Raw genomic sequence first — 24,884 nt, 5'->3', positions numbered from 1 at the left:
GGTCGGTCAGTCACCCTTTATAATCTTATATATACTATCACTGATAATGGAGTGTGAGCAGGTCACTGGGTCGCATACAATATATGTGTAGTTGCTGTAGAACGAATAGGTATACCCCCACAACCAAACCCAGGCCCACCGTACCCATCATCTTCCATAGTCTTCCTCTCCTGCCTTGCTCCAAAGATGGCCGGGTCCTTCATCCTGAACACCGGTGCAAGGATCCCACCGATCGGCCTCGGCACATGGCAGATAGAGCCTGATGTTGTCGGCGACGCCATCTACGCTGCTGTCAAGGTCATTTCCTGTCGCTTTAATCATCCTTGATGGTTTTGTGAATCTTTGGGTATTACCTGCTCACTTCAACAAACACGTGCTTGTGTTATGAAGTTCTGAGATAATATCAGATATATTTCCCTTGTTTTCCTTTCTGAAAGCTTCATGCTTTTCTGGCAGGCTGGATATCGGCATATCGATTGTGCTCCAGCATACCACAATCAGAAACAGGTATATTAATTAGTTCTCTCAACAACAACAAAAACAGGTATTAGTAATTATACTTGCACCACAGTATTCGGTCGCATGTATGTCCCTTCAATAGCTCAATGTGCATGCTGCAACCCGTTTCTTCTCTTTTTTTTGTGTAACGGGTTAAATACTTCATTTGGACTGATTAGTCAGCAGAACAATGGTTCGTGTATGTTTCACTAGTCCATGATTGTTTAATCCCACATGAATATCATGTTGGTCTAAATATTTGAATTCTATGACATGAAGAGCATGCTTTTAAAAGGGACAAGTGAGAAGGAAATACTTCAGCTCTGAAATTTAGAAGCAGGGACAAACAATGAGATGGCAAAAAGGGTGTGCAAAGTAGTATATGCTCCCTCCGGTCCTTTTTACTCTGCGTATTAGATTTGCGTCAAGTCAAACTTTACAAAGTTTGACCAAATTTATATTAAAAAATATCAACATCTACAATACCAAATATATATACTATGAAACTACATTTCGTAATGAATCTAGTAATGTTGATTTGGCATTGTGAATGTTGATACGTATTTTTATAAATTTGGTCAAAATAGACATACTTTGACTTTGGACAAAATTATATGCGGACTAAAAAGGACCGGAGGGAGTATCAATGAAAGTGGAAATAACAAGCACACATTTCAAGAAGCCTTCTAGAGTTCAGATGTTATTATTTTGATTTGGAAATATTTCTAACTAAATCGAAGTATTAATTACTTGTGTAGGTTGGCTTGGCTTTAAAGAAATTGTTTGAGGATGGTGTGATTGAGCGTGAAGACTTGTTTGTCACCTCTAAGCTATGGTTAGGCTTCATTTCCCAGCCTCGGTTAAAGGAACATGTGAAATAATTCCCGTCTTGCCTCTGAATTATCCAGGTTTGGTGATCATGCACCTGAAGATGTGCCGGAGGCAATTGACACTACTCTTAAAGATTTGCACCTTGGCTTCTTAGATTTGTTCCTCGTAAATTCCTATCCTTGGTATTAAACTCAATTATCCGTTTAATTAACTGGTATATATGTAGATGTGCCTATAATTAACTGAACATTGAAATGGAAGGAGCAAACAATATCATGAGTTCCCAATTTTTTCCGTATGGCTTGGCCCTATTCTTATACAGTGCTAGCCTATAGTCACTACATATTAGTTGCAATCCAAAAGAAGAAATCATACTAGAATTACCAGATTGGATATCTATGCCATAGTTCTTGCATAAATTGGCAGCAGTCCCCATTCTATACTAATAGCTGACTTTTTTTTAACAGTGAGCACAACAAAACTGTCCCTTAAGTGTACGCTACCTATTATCTGATTTGGTTGTTGAAATTACCTTACTTTACAGATTCATGGTCCAGTCCGCATCAAAAAAGGAACTACACTGAGCCCTGAAAATTTGCTTCCACCGGATATCACTGCTACATGGGGAGCGATGGAGAAGCTATATGACTCTGGCAAAGCTCGAGCAATTGGTGTGAGTAACTTTGCTTGCAAGAAGATGGAGGACTTGCTTGCCGTCGCACGCGTGCCTCCAGCGGTCAACCAGGTTGAGTGTCATCCGATTTGGCAGCAAGACAAGCTCCGCAAACTATGCCAGTCGAGGGGTGTTCATCTTTCTGTAAGCTTTGATATGTCATCTCTAATGCTGTAGCATTTCTTTCAGTCTTGTAAAGCTGCCCCTACACTCGGTTTTTTGACAATCTGTACTGCTACTCCCATATGCTGTCATAACCTGCCACTTGTGTTGTTGCAGGCATATTCACCATTAGGTTCACCTGGATCACCTCTATCTGTGGTCAGTGGGACTAGTGTCCTTAGCAATCCTATTGTCATCTCTGTTGCCGAGAAGTTGCAGAAAACGCCTGCACAGGTCGCCTTACGCTGGGGTCTTCAAATGGGCCAGAGTGTACTTCCAAAAAGCATCGATGAAGCAATGATTAAGGAGAACTATGACATATTTGATTGGTCCATTCCCGAAGATTTGATGGCCAAGTTCTCCGAAATCAAACAGGCATGTTTGAAGCCTCAACACATGTTTCTTCCCATGTCTCATGGCATTGACTTCTCGTCCATTTTTGTTACTTCTGCTATCTAACTCGATATGGACATGGAAATAGGCAATCCTTCAGAGATCAAGACCATTATTTTTCCGGCAATATAGCATCCGATAGCATCAGAGTGCTTACCCTTTCATTCTTCACATCTGACATCTGGTTTGATCTGAAAAATGCAGGAAAGGTTGCTGAAAGCAGAATTTGCAGTCCACCCTCTAAGCGTTTACAAAACCTTGGAGGATCTTTGGGATGGAGAAATTCAAAGCACATGAACTTCTCGAGAGTGAATGAATGAGCAAGTGAAAGGCACTGCATATATGCAGTATGCCATGTGTGTTGAATGAAGTTAATTAGTTACTACTTTACAGATATTTTTCATTTCTTTCTTGAAAACATCTGATAAACTAATAATCTGTGCCACTGATCTGAGAAGTTTCCGAAAGGAACCGATCTGCTGTTCATTTGAAGTCTTGTGCTGTTTCTCAAAGAAATCTGATTTCGGTTTTGTCATGCTACTATAGTGTGTGTGTGCCTTTAGTTATTCTTTCTAGACAAGTATGGTGTGCTTTTTTATCACAAAGTTGAATAGTGCTAACCGTCTGTCCGTCCTAAGCACAACCAAAAGAGGCGTGTCCATTTCAGATAACGCCGTTAAATCATTCTGCAGAGATTCTGCACAAAGTTTCCGTTCCTTCACAAGGAGTTGATGCTGCTCCCCGTGTTGTGCCGTGCTACATCCATCAAATTCCTGTGATGTACGTAGTTGTGCCTATATGCTGCAGTCCCTAATTTGGCTAATGACCGTTTGTTCCGCACCGATCCACTTTTGGTCAAATTCTTGTCCACAACAGCGAAGAGGACCCATCTTCTAGAAAAGTGTACTCAGTCCAATCAGCTCTTTACAGTCCTGTCACTGATGACATACATTATGTGTGTGTCGATCACTCTGTTACATTGATATGTCTAGTTTATTGCAAAGCGAATAGATAACCCCAGCAGCAACCCCAAACCCACCGTACCCATCTTCTTTGACAGTCTCTCTCTCGTCTATCTTGCCCCAAAGAGCAAAGATGGCCAGGTCCTTCGTCCTCAACACCGGCGCAAGGATGCCATCGGTCGGCCTCGGCACATGGCAGATAGAGCCTGATGTTGTCGGCGACGCCATCTACGCTGCTGTCAAGGTCTTTTCCTGTCGCTTTAATCCCTTCTTGATGGTCTTGGATATTAAGTGCTCACCCCATCAAGCTAGGTTCAGCTTTGTGTTACCTGGGGCCTGTAGAATCCATTAGGATGAGGTTTTAATTGTGGATCAAGTTAGCTCCATTAGGGTGATTTTTTAATGGTGGATAAAATTGGCGACCTGTGTAGAAATCTCTGTTCATTCAGTTACCTCAAGTTGACTTTTGAATTTTCCACATGCTTCTGCTCCGGAGCCCTGAGATATATATCAATCTCTATCCCTTATTTTTTCCCTTCTAAAAGTTCCATGCTTTTCCGGCAGGCTGGATATCGGCATATTGATTGTGCTCCAGTGTACCGCAACGAGAAACAGGTATTAGTAATTACATGCACCATAGCGTGACCGTTACATCACATGTTTGTCCCTTCAATAGCTCAATGCGCATGCTGCAACCTTTTTTCTTTTCTTTTTTGTGTAATAACAGGTTAAATACTTAAATTGGAGTGCTCCGCAAAACAATGTTGGTGTATGTTTTTTAATTTTGATATATTATGTGCATACAGTTATTATGCCAAAATTCAATGCATATTTTTTTTCTCAAAACAATATTGCGGAAATGTATTGATGATAATTGATAAGTGAGAAGGAAATACTTCAGCTCTGAAATTTAGAATCATACACAACAATGCGATGACAAAAAGGGTGTGCAAGGTAGTATTTTTTTAGGGGTGTGTGCAAGTAGATCAATGAAACTGGAAGTAGCAAGTACACATTCCAAGAAGCCTTCTAGTGTTTCAATATTATTATTTTGGTTTGGAAACATTTCTACTAATATGAAATATTATTTGTGTAGGTTGGTTTCGCTTTGAAGAAACTATTTGAGGATGGTGTGGTTAAGCGTGAAGATTTGTTTATCACCTCTAAGCTATGGTTAGGATTCATTCCCCAACCTCAATTAAGGGAACATGTGAAATAATTTCCATCCTGTCAGGAATATTCTTAATTTTGCAGGTCTGGTGATCATGCACCTGAAGATGTTCCAGAGGCAATTGACACTACTCTTAAAGATTTGCAGCTTGACTTCTTAGATCTGTTCCTCGTAAATTCCTATGCTTGATAGTACATTCAGTTATTCCTTTTCACACTTATGTACTAAGATATACCAATAGCTAATTGAATACCAGAAGGTAAGGAGCAAAAACCTCTTCTTGATCCAAATTCTTATTACCTCTGCATGGCTTGGCAATATTCTTGTCCAGGGCTAATTATGTTTGTGTACAGTCCTTCGGTATTTTTTTAGGGATGGTCGTTAGGTGTTAGTTGCACAGCAAAAATGGAAAACACACTAGGATTATCATATTGGGGTTCTAATTTGTGCAGTCATAGCTCTTACATAGACAGTTCTAATTGCAAAATAAAATAAAAATGTGAGAAGACAGTTCGATTTTCACGATAATAACTGACACTAAATTATATAGTCAAGACTGATCTGTTTTTGAGAATATATGAAAGAAAATTGTAAATACAAATGTGTTAAACTGAGTACATTAATAACTGTGCACAACATAACTGCTTTAACTGCACACCACTTATTACCTCGTTTGGTTGTTGAAATGACCTTATTTTGCAGATTCATGCTCCAATCCGTATAAAGAAAGGGACTACGCCGAGCCATGAAAACATTCTCCCACCTGATATTCCTGCTACATGGGAAGCGATGGAGAAGCTATACGACTCTGGCAAAGCTCGAGCAATTGGTGTGAGTAGCTTCTCTTGCAAGAAGATTGAGGATTTGCTTGCCATTGCACGTGTTCCTCCAGCAGTCAACCAGGTTGAATGTCATCTGATTTGGCAGCAAGACAAGCTCCAAAAACTATGCCATTCGAGGGGTGTTCATCTTTCTGTAAGCTTGATATGTCTAATGCTGTAGCATTTCTTTCAGTTTTGTAAGCTGCTATCTTGGTTTGTTGATAATCGGTACTGCGCCGCTTCCATGTGTTGAAATAAACTGTCACTTGCAGGCATTTTCGCCATTAGGTTCGCCTGGATCATCTCTACCTGGGGTCAGTGGGGCTATCGTCCTTAGCAATCCTATTGTCATCTCTGTTGCTGAGAAGTTGCAGAAAACGCCTGCTCAGGTTGCCTTACGCTGGTGTCTTCAAATGGGTCAGAGTGTACTTCCAAAAAGCACCAATGAAGCAAGGATTAAGGAGAACTTTGACATATTTGAGTGGTCCATTCCTGAAGATTTAATGGCAAAGTTCTCCGAAATCAAACAGGCATGTCTGAAGTCTTAACGCTTGTTCCTTCTGTTATCTAACATAACTTGAAAATCGACAATACTTCAAAGATCAAGACCATTCTTTTCTCGGCAATATATCATTGGATAGCTCCAGTCCTTACACTCTCATTATTCACATCTGATATCTGGTTTGACTTGAAAAATGCAGGCAAGGTTGATGAAAGGGGAATTTGCGGTTCACCCTCTAAGCGTTTACAAAACCTTGGAGGACCTTTGGGATGGCGAAATTTAAAGCAGATGAAGTTTTCTAGAGTGAACAAACTGAATGAGCTGAAGGCACTGCATATCCGCAGTATGCCTTGTGTGTTTAAACAAAGTTAATTGTTTTGAAGATATTTTTCATTTCTCTCTTGAACTTCTGGTAATGTAATAATATTTGCCATTTATCAGAGAAAAATCCGAAAGGAATCGCTCTGCTGTTTATTTGAAGTATTGTATTGTTTCTCAAAGGAGTCTGCCTAAGGATGCATCATGCTACTATAATGTCTGCAGAGTTGAATATGTGTCTTTATAGTTTTATTAAAAGGAATATGTGCTTTTTACCACAAAGTTGAATAGTGCTACATATATGGATATAATGAAGTCAAGAAAGTCAAATCACATAGTGGGACACCACTAACTGTCTGTTCGTCCTAAGCACCTGTTTCGTCCTCCTGTCCTCGCTGTCCACAACCCTGCGCAGCACTTCTACGACTACGAGTAGGATGGCGATGTCTCTTGCGGGTATGGGATTGCGCCGGAGGTGGCATGGCCAGGGTGACCTGTGAGGCCGGCGGTGGTGGAGTATCTGGTGAACCCGCAAAGAGCATGCATATGAGTCATGCAGGTTTCATAGGAAAACCATAGTTACAACATCACGATCACTAAAACAGTAATTAGTATATTAGCACTGATATATACCTGTTGTCACCATCACTGAGAGTTGAGCAGGAGGGGGGTGAGGTTGGTGGTACCAGGAGGAGCCACCGGACTGCATAGGGGAAGGTGGAGGCAGCAGGCGGACCGTTGGCTGGAACATCGGCCTAGCACGGTGTGAGGGGCATGGGGGAGTGTGTGCTTCGCGACTAGACAGGGTGTCAGATGCACCCTATGCCTCAAAGTCTCGAAGATCCTCCGCAGCTTGCTCTAAGTACGCTGCCACGCTGCTAGATTCTCGGACGGAGTCATTTCGATCCCCATGGTCACTCGGTTAATTATCACGGCAGTCTCCTCTTGAGCCTCCAGCATCAACTGGGCCTGCAAATTCCCTAACAGTTAGAAATCGGTCACTTCTTATGGTTCCGAAATATGAACTGAATAAATGATGTAACCATATTGCTTACCGAGTGATCTATGACGCTGGTCACTGAAGAACTCTAGTACGTCTCCGAAGCCGAAGTGTGAGCCGTCTCCATGTCCTCAGGGTCAGCTCTTGGTATGCAGCGCAATCTCATCTGTGGCCGGTACCACCGTAGGTGAGCCTCATGCGCAGCTCGGTCGAAGAGCGCCTCCTCGTGCCAGTGAACCAAGCTTGCTGTTCTCCACTGCTCAACGAATGGTCTCAATTTTGTTTCCCAATTATGTGCCGTCTTATTTCCACCCTTGCCGCCGTACCTACAAATGATGTTTTTTTAATATAAGTGAGAAAAACATATGACAATAAGCTTAGCTTCCAACAAAAATATATGCATGCAGTTCTGGATGTGAGGTTGAATAGGATCTGCTGGCGGGGTAAATATATGATACTGTAGTAAATTTAGTTGCCAAATTAGATATGCACATACTTCCTCCGTTCCGAATTACTTGTCGCGGGTATGGATGTATCTAGATGTATTTTAATTCTAGATACATCCATTTCTGCGACGAGTAATTTGGAATGGAGGGAATACTTGTGAATGTGAGGTTGAATGGGATGTCTTGGTGGGGGAGGAAGCACTTGGTGTCTGCCAAACTGCCGCATCACTCGGTGAACGGCCGTCTCCTCCACGGTGACATCGAATACTAGCTTTGCCTTAGTCATCTACTCCCTCTGTTTCTAAATATTTGTCTTTCTAGAGATTTCAACAAGTGACTACATACGGAGCAAAATGACTGAATCTACACTCTAAAATACGTCTATATACATCCGTATGTGGTAGTCCATTTGAAATCTCTAAAAAGACAAATATTTAGGAACGGAGGGAGTAGTATTGTTTGCCTCTGGTACACAAGACGGAAATCCCTCTGAGTGCTCGTGCCAACACCGCTTCTTTGCTATGCCCGTCTCCTAACACGAATTTCTTCTCAGTGGGTTGCACTAATGCGACCTGAAGATTTTACCGAGCATTGCATGGTCAGGCCAAGATACCTGGTCTCTAGTGCTTCTGACGGCAACAACTTCCATTTGATATCGATTACTGCTTGATATTGACAACATATTGCGAAGGATCATGTCGGCCAATCATTCGCTTACCAGATGTTCGGCCTCTCCCAATAGGTTAGAGGCAAGGCAACATGGCTGAAATCAGTGATATCAACCCCATTAAAATTTTAGGATTGAACAAACAAGCTAGGGCAACATGAAGGATTTGGCGAGATGTTTGGCCTCTCCGAACCAGATAGATGCAATGGAACATGGATGAATTCAGCACCCTTTTACAACTTTAGAATTAAACGAACACATGAAGGGTCTATAGAGTTTGAGAGAAGCTAAATGTCAGCCAATCATTCACTTATCTGATGTCTGCATCTACGGATTGGTTAGAGGCAAACATGGCTTAATCCAGCGAGATCGATCCCATTAATTTTTTACAGTATTAGCTAAGGTGCCGTGCATTAAGTTATAATAATACTTCAGTATTAGTTATTACTACAATCGAATAAATAACTAAGCAAAAAATTAAACACGTAACAGTACATTTTTCAGACACTGCACACTCCAACACATAAACAAAACAATCTCCAATAATAAGCATAATTTTTAGACAAATATCAACACAGCCTAGTGCGTATTGCTATTTAGATCTACACAAAGTACTGACCAGAAATAAAACCATACATACCATGCGAGGAAGCGTTCCCCTCTTCTTCGAGCTCTTCTCCTCCCCCGGGCGGTTCCTCTCGTCGTCGACCTCTTCTCCTCCGCTGGAGCGGTTCCTCTTCCCGGCCATCTCCTCCCTCCACAGAGCTCGAGCTCGAGCTCATCCCCCTCACCTCTCTCTGGATCTGTTTCGGCGCAGCAGCGACATAGGAGGAGACAGGCATAGCAAAACTGCAAAAGGCTGGCTGGGTTTCCAGTCGTCCAGCTGACTTGGATAGCCTCGAAAGCCCGAAGACCCGACCCATGCGCCCACCATCGTCGTGGGCCGGCGACCCACGATGCTCGTTTGTCGTTCTACCGCTGGACGACAACCGCAAATTCTGCGTCAAAGCAAAAAATGTTTCATCTATATCTATACTACTTATAAAAAAGCAAACATTATCTTCTCTAAGTGCACCTCACAAAACGTATACGGATACATTTCCACCGCATGATTAGTCCCACTAAACTTAATCTAACGGCTAGCCTTAACCGAATCTGTTCTCTATGTGCACTTAGCAATTTACATTGACTGATCGTACTCCACCGTGGAGGAAAATATGAAAGTTCATGCCTGGTCAATTAGGAAACTATAATCACGAACACGTCCTATTAAGAAACTAATCACGGTCACATCTAATTATTAGGAAACTAATCACAAACCCATCCTATCATTAGGAAAAAAAATCACGCGTGCATCCTATTATTAGGAAAATAATTACGAGCCATCCTATTAGAAAATTAATCACGGACGCATCTAATTATTGGGAAACTAATCATGACTGCATCCTATTAGATAACTAATCACGAACGCATTTAATTATTAGAAAACTAATCACGAGCGCATCCTATCGTCTCCTATCAGGGAATCGTGATCGCGAGTCGCCAGCCGTCACCAGCCCACCACCCACGCGAGCCACAATGGGAGACACGCGAGGAGGAACTGCGGCTTCCTCCGAACACACTTCTACTGACTGCAACGACTTTATCCACATCCTGGGCATGCTCTCCGGGAACCATCGGCATCCGCGTCGACTTCGGCTCCATCCACAACACCCACGCTGACAACCACCCACCGCCGAGGTCCTTCAAGTGGGGGCAACGCTGAGTATCTTGGACCAGTATAAGCGGGCCAAAAAAATCTGCCCCCACAACCATGCATGTAGATTCGCCTGGTCGCCAACCATCATCGTCCCCAGGGCGGTGCAGGTCTCGGTCACTGTGCAGCAGGTGAAGCTAATCACGGCCCCGTCTCACTCGCCCGAAGCCACCGCCGATTCCCTCAGCTCTGATGCGTGCTGCTCCGTTGGACACGCTTGTCCGGTACTCGCGTGTGGACGACGTCGTCCAAAACTAATCCCGGTGCATGGAGGCCGCCGCCTCAAAGTTGGACGACTGACTCACCTGCGTCGACAATGCCGCCCAGCTGGTGAGAGGACACGGTCGCCGCGGCCGCTCGCAGGCCTAAACGACGGAGACGCTCGCCTTCATGCGAACGCACCACACACACGCATTAATCAAGTAAGTATCGAGTGTTGTTTTTTTACTGTCATCGCTACCTCGCCGGTGGTGACACATCTAGAAGTACAGGAACTAGAGATGATGCAATGAGAAACAGAGGAGCGTTGAAGCACACACAGAGACGTTCGCCTTCTTTCTTTCTTTATTTTTTCACTGATTTTCACGTACCTGCAACAGACATCCTTGTTTTTTTAAGTACTGACTACCGGTTATTACATGGCCAACTCACGACTACATAGTGAACTCACAGACAAATTCGCTGAACCAAGACCTTACTTGCAGTCATGAAATTACGTTTCACTGAAAAAACCCAGAAGTTTGCATAAGTTTTAATGAAAAAAACTAAAGTTCGCATAAGTTTTATTAAAAAAACCTGAAGTTTGCATAAGTGTATTTGTTTGTCCAGCAGATACATGGCAATTGTAATTTTACATGAGCATTTTCATACCATCCTTATCTACAGTTAAGTTAACATGTTTTCCTGATAGAAAACTTGGACTACATACAAGAGAAGCAAAAACTGCATGTTGATTATGATGATGATGAATGTAGGATATTTTGTGGTCATGGTAAATTTCATATCATTTAGTACATAAACAATATTCACAATTTTATTTTATTACCATCAATTGTGTTGAGTTTCTTTCATATATATGTATTGACCCTTTTCTTTAAATTAGATGTGACAGATGCGGAATGAACTCATACCACATGATCGCATACGAGCAATTCAAGAGGAATTGGCGGGATTCTTTCTTGACCATGTCATACATAAAGACGGAGAATGCCATGTGGAAGTTGAAATCGATTTTAGATGTTAGGGATTATAAGAGATGTTATATTGTATATATGTAGTAGTGTCGGATAGATATATACAAAAACTTGTTGTTCGATCAATCTCGGAGAAAGAGAGGTCACTTCTCTCTGTATATGTTCATGACGATCTTGTGTAATTCTTGACTGGAATTTGTTGGCACTGAAACGGTTCCTTAGCTTGTCCTAAGTGACATTTTCATGTGTGACTATACTTGCATAAATGTGTGCATATGAAGAATCATGATGAATCTTCTAAATAATTTTGTATTTTATACATTGATAAAAGTGGGTGGTCTTTTAATACAGGAGACATGTTGATTAAGAAGAAACGATATTTCAAATTATTTGTACGAGTTGGAAATAAGAGATCGTGTACTTTATAGGGAAATTTCAAATTTATGAATAAATTATCTTGTATTAAGTTTAGTATAATATGTTAATCCAAATAGATGCGTATTACGTGTGCACACTTATTAGTTCAAATAGACGTGTGTTGCACGTGCACATTTACTAGTCCTACCCAAAAAGCAAGGCAATATATCCGGACTGAACTTTTTGAAACACAGGAGCTTCTAATCCGAGCTCAAATATATCCTCATGAATCATAAAATCAAAAAAACATTAGTTAAAAAATGAATTTTATTTGCACAAACATCGTTGAATGCACATGCGTGTGATTTTTCATGAAGAAAAAACATTCCTAATGCTCTAGGCAAAAAAGTCAATGCTCCAGAAAATACTATTTTTTAAAGCAATTTGAAGCACTGATTTGTTTTTTTCTTTTTAGAGAATTAGGAATGTTTTTCCTTCACGAACATTTGCAAATCAGATAATGTTTTTTTTGCCAAAAAACTCTGAATATTTTGATTTTGTCTACTTTTTATATTTTTACTCCTTCCGTTTCTAAATATAAGTCTTTTTAGATATTCCACTATGGACTACATATGAAACAAAATGAGTGAATCTACACTCTAAAATATGTCTATATACATCTGTATGTAGTCCATAGTGGAATATCTAAAAAGACTTTCATTTAGGAATGGAGGAAGTACTATTTATGGCTGGTGCATTTGAGCTCGGGAGTAGAAGGTTACTTTCGGGACTAAAAGTATTTTGCAAGAAAAATATAACTATACAATCTGTATATGTTGAATCCATGTGTTTTGTACATATTGGTTGTCAATGTCATATATCGAAGACCATAAACATTTAAATGTGCACTATATTTTGGAACTAAAGAGCATTTACAAAACAAATTCTAGTTAACCCAGAGACTACTCTCCGAAGCATTTCATCAAACGAGCTTTATGACTGGGTTATTGCCTCATTGGCCACCTTGCTGAGTTTATGAACTCTTCGTGGGATACGGGCAATGATCGGTGTTGACGTCGGGATATGCTAAGAGGACTAGTAAGTGGCCATGGCCCATTGGTGGCGCGATAATAATGACTCCATCATCGTTCGCACCACACATGGCAATAATGCAATATAACTTGCACCGAAGAAAAAGAAAAACTGACTATGGATACATTTCAAGACTCATAATGCTAGAACCCCCCCCCCCCCCCCCCCCCCCCCCCCCCCCGCGAAAGAAGAGAGCTCTTGTTCACCAAATACACAGTCTCTTAGACAACTCTGTTGTTTCATGTACATATCATCCCACTTATGGCCATTGTGTAAGTTCCTATGGTCCAAGTAAAGTTTTAAATATTCGAAATTTAGTGCCACATTTACCATGCAATATGTTTCAACGTCAGATTTTACATGCATAAGTTCATCGCACACATTATTACCAGTCATGATCATCTAAAAACCCTGTCCTACCTAAAGAATTTAAATGACTAAGGGCGTGTTCGGTAGTTCACCATAGCTGCAAAATCCTGAACTCCGTCGCCCAGATCCAGCAGCCAGCTTCCCACCTAAACTCCAGGAGTGAGCAATCCGTTCGGTGCTGCAGCTTCTCGTTGCGAGCGATTGACTAGGTAAAAAGGCCAGAAAGTGCCTGCTCGGGAATGGGTGGTCGGGGACGGAGGAGACAGTCCGCGACGGCGGCGAACGACCGGCGGTGGAGAGCGCGGCTGCCGGCGCTGAAGGTGCAGACTGACGGTGGAGAGCGCGGCCGCCGGCGCTGTCGGTGCAGAGCAGTGGATGAGGGTGAGCAGGGCGGGGATGGGTGGTCGGGGACGAAGGAGACGGTCCGCGACGGCGACGGTGGAGAGCGCGGCCGCCGGCGCTGAAGGTGCGGAGCGGTGGCGGAGAGCGCGGGCGCCGTCGCTGTCGGTGTAGAGCGGCGGCTAGGGTTGGGGGAAGGGGAAAAGGAGCCGCGGGTGTGGTGGAGTGGCCCCGAGGGAACGGTTGGTGCAGTCCATCGATCACTTGGCGGTGGCATACGCCCGTAATTGTTGCTGAATCCAGCTTCCCAGTTTCCACAGAGCCAGGTATTTCCAGCTCCACGACTCCGTCAATTTTGCACGTAGCGTCGAGCCAGCTTCTCGGTCAAATAACCAGGAGTGGAACCGTTCGGCGGGACTCCAAGGCTGGAGTCGAGGAGTTGAGAGGCCAGAGGGCTCCCGAACACGCCCTAACTATAGTTCAAAAGGATGCTACCCAGTTCACGTCCACGCCGCCTAGTCATGTGCTGACCGATCACCATATATGACCTCAGGCCAGTTTTGTCGAAGGAAGCGGATAGATGCGGCACAAAAGAGCGGCCAAGTTAAGAGAAAGTCATGGGCAACATCTTTTCATCTCCGTTTGCCATAGCTTGAGCATGCCCATTGTTTTACGGATGTTTTCAGCACCAAAATCCTGTCTAAAGGGCATGTTTGGAATGCAGCCACGGGCGCCTCTACCAAAAAATTGCTCGTTGACCACTACTATGGGCGCCCGTTTGGACCGGCACCAACATTTCGAATCGACAGATAATTTTTTGGTCCGTTCAGCTTTCACACCCACGCGTTAGTGAGATTGCGGCGACAAAATATTTCGTCAAATTTTTGGTGGGGCTGGTTGGGGCGTGATCCAAATGGACCCAAATATACTGAATAGAGACACGTCATTTGCCACGTGTGTGCATGCCCGACGTGCCATGTTCGGACGCCTGCTTAATTTGGACTAAATTGTTCTGCAAGACACTTGCTCCTGCTTGCAACCAGGCCTGCAGTTAGAGGACCGGACGGATTACCACAAGGGAAACACAACCGAAACATGTTCCCGTCTCGGTCCATCCATATCCACATATCCATATGTACTAGGAGATTCAAACCGAAACAACGTGAAGTTGAAAGTTGAAACAACCTCGGACCTCGGGTGACCATGCCGACGAAATACTTGATCGCCGCCCTCCCCGTACAATCCGCCGGCGGCGACGTCGCCGCCGCCGAGAACTCCCTCTGGCGCAGCCTCGAGGACTCCATCTCCCAGCACTCCATCGACACCCCCCTCTACCGTGTAAGCATATACTAATAGCAAGCCTCTCCTCCGCGATCCTCTCTTCTAGCTACTTCAATTCAATCTCCCCGAGCTTGATCACTCCCTCCTGCAGTTCACCGTCCCCGCCCTCAAAGGCGGCACGCTCGACTCCCTCCTCGCCCTCAGCGACGACCTCATCAGGGTGCGCCTCCTCCTCCCCTACAAGCTATATATAATCTCGTTCGCTAGTGTTAGGGTATTCTGATCGTTGTCTGTCTCTGTGCTTCCGGGCGTGCAGTCGAACCTCTTCATCGAGGGGGCCTCGCACAGGATCAGGAGGCAGATCGAGGACCTGGAGCGCAACGGAGGCGCCGGCGAGGGCGGCGCCCTGATCACCGTCGACGGCGTCCCAGTCGACTCCTACCTCTCCAGGTCTGCGCATGCATTCAGCTGTTGGTTTTCACGGCCGCGTCTGCTTAGCTTAACTGAAGCTTGGCCTTGGATTTTCGCGCAGGTTTGTGTGGGATGAGGGAAAGTACCCAACAAAGTCGCCACTCAAGGACATCATCGCCAGCATCCTGTCGCGGGTCTCCAAGATCGAGGATGAGATCAAGGTGATAAGTAACTCTACTTCTTGTTTATTCGTTAGTTTTTTTATTCCAGTCTGCTCCGAATTCTGCTAAGATAGTGGAACGTTAACACTGGTTACCCGTGTAGCTACATGCATTATGGGAACTGTACATGTTGGATAGAATTGTTTAGCAAGTAATTTTACTCGTCAGCTACACCAAGCCATTCTTATACATATGCCAAGTAGTAGTGGTTTGGGGCTCAATCTTGAGTTTATGGATGTTCACTTCGTTATGAAATACGAATAAGATGAAAATTCCCCCCCTGAAGTTTTGGGTAGAATTTCGAATTTAATGAAACTCAAGATTACCTTTTGCAGGTTCAAGCAGCAAAGTATAATTCTTGTAAGAACCACCTTAGAACAGTCTACAGAAAGCAAAGTGTAAGGTAAAATACCTAGATGTTGCTAGAATGTTGACCACTACTTAGTCCCTAGAATGTTGCTGAGTTCTTGACCTCAAGTCTCCTTGTAAAATAAGAAAAACATGTTTCTCCTTCCATTCATTGTTTTTCCTACTTTAATTGGTCCGCCTTTCTTGTGTGACAGTTTAGTCGTGCGTGATCTGTCGAACCTGGTAAAACCAGAGGATATAATCACTTCGGAACATCTAGCAACACTTCTTGCTATTGTTCCAAAATGCTCCCAGAAGGACTGGTTGTCATGCTATGAGTCACTTGACACCTTTGTGGTAAGTTTGAAATTGTGTGTATGCACTTGAGTAGTGATAATATTTGTGGAAAACTGTCACTCAACTATTTTAGAATTGTCATTCATTTCAATAACTGCCTATTCTGCTTGTGTGTTTTCCCCTCTAGTGTCAATAATCATGAACTTGACATCATATATAAATTACAAATACATTTGACTTGCAACTCTTTTTCACTCAAATTTTGTTGTATTTGCCCTTATGAAGAGCTTGTACATAATTTTTGCCAAAAAGTTATCCTATTTGCGATTATATTCAGTTGAGGTAGTTGTTGAATTATAGGTACCGAGATCATCCACAAGGCTTTATGAGGATGATGAATATGCGCTCTACACCGTCACATTATTTGCGAAGGTTGTTGGCAACTTTAAAGCACATGCTCAAGAGAGAGGTTTTCTGGTAAGTTTTTTGCCCATACCCTCTTTGGAACCTTGTTTACACTTGTCGTAGTTTCACAAGGTAACCTCGATCCAAGCATCCTTCGGTATAACACTAAGGGACAATTCTTTTGCTGGCTTTTTTGGGCTTTCAGAATAAGCTACTCCCTACCCAGCTTATTCTAGAAGACTAACCAAAAATTTTTTAGAAGCCTACTAGTCAAGCCTTAACTATTAGGCTTCTAAAAAAATTGGTTGCGCTTCTAGAATAAGCTGGGTAGGGGGCAGCTTATTCTTGAAGCCAACAAAAGAACTGGCCCTAAATGATCTTGATTATCGTCCATGTCATTTTTTTCCTACTTTTGTCAACCATTAACATCTATTTCACCCTGGATTACAGATCCGTGATTTTGTGTATAGTCCTGAAGCACAGGAAAGTGAGAAGGACGACCTGGAAAAGCTGCTGCAAGACGAGGAAGCTATGAGAACGTCTCTTCTGCAACTATTATATGCCAGATACAGTGAGGTATATGCCTTCTGTAGCTTATTTACACGTTCCTGTCCAAAATGGCGTCATTTTCTTCTTGAAAACAAAAGAAGGTTATGTCTCCACTCACTATGGTTTTCCATGAGAACCATTATGTCATGGTGTCCGGCGTCTTATTTTTCTTCAGTTTTCGTTAAGATTGATACTATTATAGTTTCCATATTTGCCGGAGACAACAAGTCATTTGGATGTTTGCATTTTGTTCCGTAGATCTTCTTCACTTTTGCATTAATACCCACTGATTGCGAACTATAATCTCCGTCTATTATTTCCTACCTATTTGAGTTCTTATTTCTATTTATTCTTTTGTGCTCCATAAGTTTTTTCATTTCTTCTCTGGTTGAACTGAAAAACCTCCACACTATGGTTCTGAATTTTTTATGTCTATATCATCTTCTTTAGTAATTTGACTGTCTGGACATGATGATACTGGCATGTCCAAATCAGGCCTATTCTGACTTACTAATCTGATAGTGGTTGTTCTGAGTTGTCAACATTACACGGTCAACACTTATGGGTTTCTCGTGAGTCGCGACCACCTATGTTCCTGCATGCCTCCTCGATTATAACTGCTTTTACTGACTATGGTGCAGGTATTCAGTTCCTGGATGCACATATGTGCTGTATTTGTCTTTGCAGAGAGCATTCTTAGATATGGTCTGTCACCATCAATCCTGGTAATTATTAATTTCCTCCACTGTTCTACCATGGCCAGTCTTATAATTTCATTATCTGACCGATAAATCTGCTGTTGCTTTTTGCGTCAATCAGTGTGTCGTTCTAGCACCGTCTACGCAGAGCGAAAAAAAAGTAAGGAACATCTTAGAAGAGCATTGTGGAAATGCCAATAGGTAATTCATTGCTTGGGTTGCAGTCAGTTGCGACGTTAGTTAGTTACAAGTCACTCATATTGTTTTGCTAATTGAACGTTTGAATTGCAGCAATGATTTCTGGAAATCTGACGATGATGGTCTCGGAGGTGAAATCCACCCTTATGTATCCTCCACCATGAATGTCGTGTGAGTATGAGCATATAGTGCTAGTGTGCTCCTGATATCTCCATGGAGGCAATGTTCTGGAGCAACTGTTCTTTCAGTAATCAACATATTTTTTCAATGCACTGTTATTGACTCATAACGTCGCATTAAGGGGATACAAGCGTAACGGATTCACACCCGGCCTCTGCAATATGAACGAACAAATTGTCACAACGCAAGTTTGGTCAATTTTTCGGTTTATATGTAGCTTATGTCCTAGAAATGAACCGACCCATTTGTAGCTTTGGGAATCTTTATTTTTTTGGCACAAGACGGAATTCCCGTGTTGGCTTTATAAATGTAAATATATATTTCTGGCACGATATGGAATTTCATTTATGTATAGTTACTCGTCACGATGAGAGTTTGAGTTGTGTTGTTGCAACTAGTTTGTGTTGGTAGCTGATACAACGTTGCATGCCATTTTTGCAGAAGTGATTAGGGGGACTAAAGATATTCACTAGGTATGTCAACATGCTTTAATCGCATGGAAATGAAGAAAAGGTACTTAGAAACCCTAAGCAAAGAGGAGGAAGCAAGGCGACATTTATTTATGCATTTATTCTCTATGTTGAGTAATAGGGAAGATATACTATTCAGAGGGTGTTCGATTAGAGTGGGATGAATGCCTAGCCTCCAAACGCATCTATGACAAAGACATATGCCAATTAATTAATATTTTAAACAAAGTAAGTACATTGAGATGTGACAATTTTATTATCAATGAAGTGGTAACTTGGTCAACTACTAGGTGATAGCTTTTGACGAAAAAAGGTATGAAGATCCTACTAAGACAAAGTCGATTGAAAGAGTGTAAATTCGATGAGAGCTAAGACATTTTTCATTTTCAAATTCATAAAGAATTTTGATGATATCATATGTTTTGTCTCCTAGTATACGTGAAATACCAACCACGTGCACATCCAAGCCTCATTTCATGCAAGGTGCCATTGATCATCTCTAGTCGAACCGTCAAAATTTATCCCCTCAAAAGCCTCCTCAAATTTTAACTCCTCAAATTTGTGGAGTTAAGAAAAAGTGGTTCCCGTTGAAGTGTAGATATTGATTGCCTAACCCTTTTCATAAGTTCAGACTTTTGGTTGCGTTGGCTAATGCATGAAACTTAACATGACATCAGTGCCTAAGATATTGGTTCAAGTCCCGGCTTTCGCAATTTATCCAAAAATTGATGATACCCCCTCTATGTCCACCCTAGGCCATCTTTTCAGGCTCAATAGTGGCGACGTGTTGCGTCCGCACTCTCTTTGGGGCATCGTCGTGGAGCTCTTGCCCCGTCTGATTGGTCTCCTATCTTTTACAGGTGTCCTTGTTGTCACTGTTCTCGGTCCTCGTGATCTCCTAGCAAGATCAGTACTCCACATCCCACGAGAGGGTAGGCGCTAGTCTATTCTGGGCCGATGGTTACGGTAGCTTGTTGTTAGATGTTTTGTCTCCTCTTTTATTGTTCGACTTTGAGTTTTGGCGTTGTTGCTTCCCTCTCATATGTCATTTTGTTTTGATTTGCTTGCATATAGCTTTCATTGCCCCATTATATCAGTTCAGCCGTATGGAGGAAAGCCTTTTTTGAGGTTTGCAGGACATGAATTCATTGAACAATCTCAAATTAAACTCAAATGATAAGTGTCACATGTGTGGCACGAAGCACTCCGGCCCTGACATTTTTTACAACTAAAGTTGCCATCCGAAAAGAAAAAACAAACAAAAAAACAGAAACTTGCCATACAAAAAGGTAGTTTCCATGCTTGATAACCAAAGTTGACATCCTTGTGTCACTAAAATTGTCATAAAACGGAGTTGCCATGTGTTCGTGCCACACTTGTGGCACTTATTAGGGTCCTTAAACCCAAATTATATCGGCTTCCGGCTAGGTTTTTGGCACAACCTCTTCGCAATGCTTCGTGGGCCGAGATATGCTAGGGACGTGTTTGGTGGCCTTCCCGAGCGAGCCTGGCTCAACGAAGCCTGACTGAGATAAGACAGGCAGAAAACTAACATCTGCACTTCGTTTGGTTGCCTGCATCTAGTCCTCTTTCCATGCAACACTTGTTGTCTGGTAACCTCTTCAGCGAGGTGGTGAGGTTACCAGAACACAGCAGTGTGAAGAATAAATTATACACACACAACAGAAGATAGTTGTAAACTATAGCAAGCCACAGTTTTAAATATAGTGCCACAGTTAAACATATCAGTTCAAACGCAAATTGGTACGATAAGAAACTAAACCAACTGGAGCATAGGAAGGATTGTTCTAGACGTTCACGGCGAAGGCGTCGTCATGCCTCCCACACTTGGTTACCACTTCAATGTTGTCATCGTTGAGGATGACGACCTTGAGCGTGTCGGGAGTGAGCAGATTGAACGTCACCATGTAGCTGATCTTGATCTGATAGATGACTACGAAGGGGGCCCAACCCTGATCGAGGGTGACCCTTCCGTCCATCAGCCGGACAGTGACCCTCCATGATCAGCCGGTGTTCGTCCTTAGCTTGAACTCTTGCAGCACGGCAGGGAAGTGCTTGCTGAAGTCTAGGGGTTTCCGGATGCACTCAAGCTGAGGGGAAAGGATCACCTTGCAGAAGTGGGTTGGACCACCCTCCTCCTAGTAGTGCCCGTACTTCCGTTGCTTCCCGCTATGGGGCCCCTCCGGCACTACGTCGTCATCCGTGGCCACCTCCTCAGGCGTGGTCGGCACAACCTTCATGGGCGGCACCACCTCCTTGCCCTTCTCCATGGGCAGCACCACCTCCTTGCCCTTGTTCTCCGTGTCGTTCTCCATTACAAAGAGCACGCATTATGAAGAGCACAAAGTTCCGAGGTTGATCACCGTTAAAACCTATCATCCATAACCCTTTTATTTACCCATCCTCACGGTCACTACTTACCCACCATCTCACTAAGTTATGTTTGTCTCTCACTGTTCCTCGTATCCATCGCCATGAACTCCAGCAGCAGCTCCAACCCCATCCCCAACCCCTTCCCTTGGGGCATTGGATGGAGGGCTTTCTTCCTCGGGTGCTCGCTCGGTGACCGCACCAAGTTCGAGAACACCATGGAAGTCTGCTCGAACTTCACCAGCATGGCAGACATGCAGAAAGAGTCGGACGCTGTGGTGAAGAAGGCAACGCCGGAGGAGTTGAAGACGTTGATTCTTGACCCAGCGAAGGGAGCTATGTTAGTTGACATCCTTTGCTAGGGCATGAAGATTTACTCCCAATACTGTTGGAAATATGCCCTAGAGGCAATAATAAAATGATTGTTATATTTCCTTGTTCATGATAATTGTCTATTGTTCATGCTCTAATTGTATTATCCGGAAATCGTAATACATGTGTGAATACATAGACCACAATGAGTCCCTAGTGAGTCTCTAGTTGACTAGCTCGTTGATCAACAGATAGTCATGGTTTCCTGGCTATGGACATAAGGATGTCATTGATAACGGGATCACATCATTAGGAGAATGATGTGATGGACAAGACCCAATCCTAAACATAGCACAAGATCGTATAGTTCGTTTGCTAAAGTTTTTCCAATGTCAAGTATCTTTTCCTTAGACCATGAGATCGTGTAACTCCCGGATACCGTAGGAGTGCTCTGGGTATACCAAACGTCACAACGTAACCGGGTGACTATAAAGGTGTACTACGGGTATCTCCAAAAGTGTCTGTTGGGTTGACACGGATCAAGACTGGGATTTGTCACTCCGTATGACGGAGAGGTATCTCTGGGCCCACTCGGTAATGCATCATCATAATGAGCTCAAAGTGACCAAGTGTCTGGTCACGGGATCATGCATTACAGTACGAGTAAAGTGACTTGCCGGTAACGAGATTGAACAAGGTATTGGGATACCGACGATCGAATCTCGAGCAAGTAACGTACCAATTGACAAAGGGAATTGTATACGGGGTTGCTTGAATCCTCGACATCGTGGTTCATCCGATGAGATTATCGAGGAGCATGTGGGAACCAACATGGGTATCCAGATCCCGCTGTTGGTTATTGACCGGAGAGCCGTCTCGGTCATGTCTACATGTCTCCCGAACCCGTAGGGTCTACACACTTAAGGTTCGGTGACGCTAGGGTTGTAGAGATATGAATATGCAGTAACCCGAAAGTTGTTCGGAGTCCCGGATGAGATCCTGGACGTCACGAGGAGTTCCGGAATGGTCCGGAGGTGAAGAATTATATATAGGAAGTGCAGTTTCGGCCATCGGGATAGTTTCGGGGGTCACCGGTATTGTACCGGGACCACCGGAAGGGTCCCGGGGGTCCACCAGGTGGGGCCACCCATCCCGGAGGGCCCCATGGGCCAAAGTGGGGAGGGGAACCAGCCCATAGTGGGCTGGTGCGCCCCCCTAGGCCCATCCCATGCGCCTAGGGTTGGGAACCCTAGGGAGGGGGGCGCCCCACCTAGCTTGGGGGGCACTCCACCCCTTGGCCGCCGCCCCCCCCCCTAGGAGTTCCCATCTCCTAGGGCCGGCGCCCCCCTAGGGGGCCTATATAAAGGGGGGAGGGAGGGGCAGCCGCACCCTTGTGTCTTGGCGCCTCCCTCTCTCCTGCTACACCTCTCCCTCTCGTAGTCTAACGGCGAAGCCCTGCTGCGGTGACGCCCTGCATCCACCACCACACCGTCGTGCTGCTGGATCTTCATCAACCTCTCCTCCCCCCTTGCTGGATCAAGAAGGAGGAGACGTCACACTGACCGTACGTGTGTTGAACACGGAGGTGTCGTCCGTTCGGCGCTAGATCTCCGGTGATTTGGATCACGTCGAGTACGACTTCCTCATCCCCGTTCTTTGAACGCTTCCGCGCGTGATCTACAAAGGTATGTAGATGCAATCCGACCACTCGTTGCTAGATGAACTCATAGATGGATCTTGGTGAAACCGTAGGAAAATTTTTGTTTTCTGCAACGTTCCCCAACAGTGGCATCATGAGCTAGGTCTATGCGTAGTTCTCCTTGCACGAGTAGAACACAATTTGTTGTGGGCGTAGATGTTGTCAACTTTCTTGCCGCTACTAGTCTTATCTTGCTTCAGCAGTATTGTGGGATGAAGCGGCCCGGACCGACCTTACACGTACGCTTACGTGAGACTGGTTCCACCGACTGACATGCACTAGTTGCATAAGGTGGCTCGCGGGTGTCTGTCTCTCCCACTTTAGTTGGAGCGGATTCGATGAAAAGGGTCCTTATGAAGGGTAAATAGAAGTTGACAAATCACGTTGTGGCTATTACGTAGGTAAGAAAACGTTCTTGCTAGAACCCTTTTGCAGCCACGTAAAACTTGCAACAACAATTAGAGGACGTCTAACTTGTTTTTACAGCAAGTGATTTGTGATGTGATATGGCCAAAGTTGTGATGAATGATGAATGATATATATGTGATGTATGAGATCATGTTTTTGTAATAGGAATCACGACTTGCATGTCGATGAGTATGACAACCGGCAGGAGCCATAGGAGTTGTCTTTATTTTTTGTATGGCATGCGTGTCATTGAGAAACGCCATGTAAATTACTTTACTTTATTGCTAAATGTGTTAGCCATAGTAGTAGAAGTAATAGTTGGTGAGCAACATCATGGAGACACGATGATGGAGATCATGATGATGGAGATCATGGTGTCATGCCGGTGACAAGATGATCATGGAGCCCCAAGATGGAGATCAAAGGAGCTATGTGATATTGGCCATATCATGTCACTATTATTATTTGATTGCATGTGATGTTTATCATGTTTTTGCATCTTGTTTACTTAGAACGGCGGTAGTAAATAAGATGATCCCGCATAATAATTTCAAGAAAGTGTTCCCCCTAACTGTACACCGTTGCGACAGTTCGTTGTTTCGAAGCACCATGTGATGATCGGGTGTGATAGATTCCAACGTTCACATACAACGGGTGTAAGACAGATTTACACATGCAGACACTTAGGTTGACTTGACGAGCCTAGCATGTACATACATGGCCTCAGAACACAGAAGACCGAAAGATCGAGCATGAGTCGTATAGAAGATACGATCAACATGAAGATGTTCACCGATGTTGACTAGTCCGTCTCACGTGATGATCGGACACGGCCTAGTTAACTCGGATCATGTTATACTTAGATGACTGGAGGGATGTCTATCTAAGTGGGAGTTCATTATATAATTTGATTAGATGGACTTAATTATCATGAACTTAGTCTAAAATCTTTACAATATGTCTTGTAGATCAAATGGCCAACGTTGTCCTCAACTTCAACGCGTTCCTAGAGAAAACCAAGCTGAAAGACGATGGCAGCAACTATACGGACTGGGTCCGGAACCTGAGGATCATCCTCATAGCTGCCAAGAAAGATTATGTCCTACTAGCACCGCTAGGTGACGCACCCGTCCCACAGAACCAAGACGTTATGAACGCTTGGCAGACACGTGCTGATGATTACTCCCTCGTTCAGTGCGGCATGCTTTACAGCTTAGAACCGGGGCTCCAAAAGCGTTTTGAGCGACACGGAGCATATGAGATGTTCGAAGAGCTGAAAATGGTTTTCCAAGCTCATGCCCGGGTCGAGAGATATGAAGTCTTCGACAAGTTCTTCAGCTATAAGATGGAGGAAAATAGTTCTGTCAGTGAGCACATACTCACTATGTCTGGGTTACATAACCGCTTGACGCAGCTGGGAGTTAATCTCCTGGATGACGCGGTCATTGACAGAATCCTCCAGTCGC

The 24,884-nt window shown here is 43.7% G+C and overlaps 3 protein-coding genes, 2 long non-coding RNA genes and 1 pseudogene across 7 annotated transcripts; 3 read left to right on the top strand and 3 right to left on the bottom strand.

The window, feature by feature from the left end:
• The first annotated feature begins 87 nt into the window (after positions 1-87).
• LOC125520474 (NADPH-dependent aldo-keto reductase, chloroplastic-like) lies at positions 88-3,049 on the top strand. Of its 2 annotated transcripts, XM_048685417.2 has the most exons (7): positions 88-297; positions 457-507; positions 1,257-1,333; positions 1,407-1,494; positions 1,874-2,146; positions 2,282-2,539; positions 2,762-3,049. In XM_048685417.2, the coding sequence occupies exons 1-7, from the start codon at positions 187-189 to the stop codon at positions 2,852-2,854; spliced, it is 951 nt and encodes a 316-aa protein (XP_048541374.1). In that variant the 5' UTR covers positions 88-186; the 3' UTR covers positions 2,855-3,049. The 2 variants fall into 2 exon arrangements, with proteins under 2 accessions (XP_048541374.1, XP_087382373.1); XM_087526247.1 differs by lacking the exon at positions 2,762-3,049 and having other exon boundaries at positions 2,282-2,740.
• On the bottom strand, positions 151-9,323 carry LOC125520516 (uncharacterized). 2 transcript variants are annotated; one of them, XR_007288698.2, is made up of 5 exons: positions 9,085-9,323; positions 7,387-7,657; positions 6,965-7,300; positions 6,685-6,851; positions 151-360 (listed from the first exon to the last, which is right to left on the bottom strand). It is a non-coding gene; the product is annotated as an uncharacterized LOC125520516 (long non-coding RNA). The 2 variants fall into 2 exon arrangements; XR_007288699.2 differs by having other exon boundaries at positions 337-353.
• Positions 3,418-4,114, bottom strand: LOC125520529 (uncharacterized). The gene is made up of 2 exons (XR_007288703.2): positions 3,973-4,114; positions 3,418-3,855 (listed from the first exon to the last, which is right to left on the bottom strand). It is a non-coding gene; the product is annotated as an uncharacterized LOC125520529 (long non-coding RNA).
• LOC125520482 (NADPH-dependent aldo-keto reductase, chloroplastic-like) lies at positions 3,625-6,513 on the top strand. The gene is made up of 7 exons (XM_048685430.2): positions 3,625-3,763; positions 4,084-4,134; positions 4,616-4,692; positions 4,774-4,861; positions 5,393-5,665; positions 5,784-6,041; positions 6,213-6,513. The coding sequence occupies exons 1-7, from the start codon at positions 3,653-3,655 to the stop codon at positions 6,294-6,296; spliced, it is 942 nt and encodes a 313-aa protein (XP_048541387.1). The 5' UTR covers positions 3,625-3,652; the 3' UTR covers positions 6,297-6,513.
• A 5,430-nt stretch (positions 9,324-14,753) lies between the features above and the next one.
• Positions 14,754-18,133, top strand: LOC125535845 (V-type proton ATPase subunit C-like). The gene is made up of 11 exons (XM_048698916.2): positions 14,754-14,888; positions 14,983-15,051; positions 15,148-15,281; positions 15,364-15,463; positions 15,799-15,866; positions 16,027-16,168; positions 16,469-16,585; positions 16,964-17,089; positions 17,704-17,787; positions 17,882-17,961; positions 18,052-18,133. The coding sequence occupies exons 1-11, from the start codon at positions 14,754-14,756 to the stop codon at positions 18,131-18,133; spliced, it is 1,137 nt and encodes a 378-aa protein (XP_048554873.2).
• A 2,283-nt stretch (positions 18,134-20,416) lies between these two features.
• LOC147991801 (uncharacterized) lies at positions 20,417-20,917 on the bottom strand (annotated as a pseudogene).
• Between the last annotated feature and the right edge of the window lie 3,967 nt (positions 20,918-24,884).

The sequence above is a fragment of the Triticum urartu genome, chromosome 1A (genome assembly GCF_056163025.1).
Source record: "Triticum urartu cultivar PI428250 chromosome 1A, HENAU_Tu73, whole genome shotgun sequence".
NCBI lineage: Eukaryota > Viridiplantae > Streptophyta > Magnoliopsida > Poales > Poaceae > Triticum > Triticum urartu.
Note: the sequence above shows the minus strand (reverse complement) of the source record. Positions and strands in the feature narration are given on the sequence as shown.

Excerpts from the sequence above, each read along its gene's own strand:
- LOC125520474 (XM_048685417.2), top strand. The coding sequence starts at position 187 with ATGGCCGGGTCCTTCATCCTGAACACCGGTGCAAGGATCCCACCGATC. Across the intron at positions 508-1,256 it reads CATACCACAATCAGAAACAG|GTTGGCTTGGCTTTAAAGAA; the intron begins GTATATTAATTA and ends TTACTTGTGTAG. Across the intron at positions 2,540-2,761 it reads AGTTCTCCGAAATCAAACAG|GAAAGGTTGCTGAAAGCAGA; the intron begins GCATGTTTGAAG and ends TGAAAAATGCAG.
- LOC125535845 (XM_048698916.2), top strand. The coding sequence starts at position 14,754 with ATGCCGACGAAATACTTGATCGCCGCCCTCCCCGTACAATCCGCCGGC. Across the intron at positions 15,052-15,147 it reads TCAGCGACGACCTCATCAGG|TCGAACCTCTTCATCGAGGG; the intron begins GTGCGCCTCCTC and ends CCGGGCGTGCAG. Across the intron at positions 17,788-17,881 it reads GTCTGTCACCATCAATCCTG|TGTGTCGTTCTAGCACCGTC; the intron begins GTAATTATTAAT and ends TGCGTCAATCAG.
- LOC125520482 (XM_048685430.2), top strand. The coding sequence starts at position 3,653 with ATGGCCAGGTCCTTCGTCCTCAACACCGGCGCAAGGATGCCATCGGTC. Across the intron at positions 4,862-5,392 it reads ACTTCTTAGATCTGTTCCTC|ATTCATGCTCCAATCCGTAT; the intron begins GTAAATTCCTAT and ends CTTATTTTGCAG. Across the intron at positions 5,666-5,783 it reads CGAGGGGTGTTCATCTTTCT|GCATTTTCGCCATTAGGTTC; the intron begins GTAAGCTTGATA and ends TGTCACTTGCAG.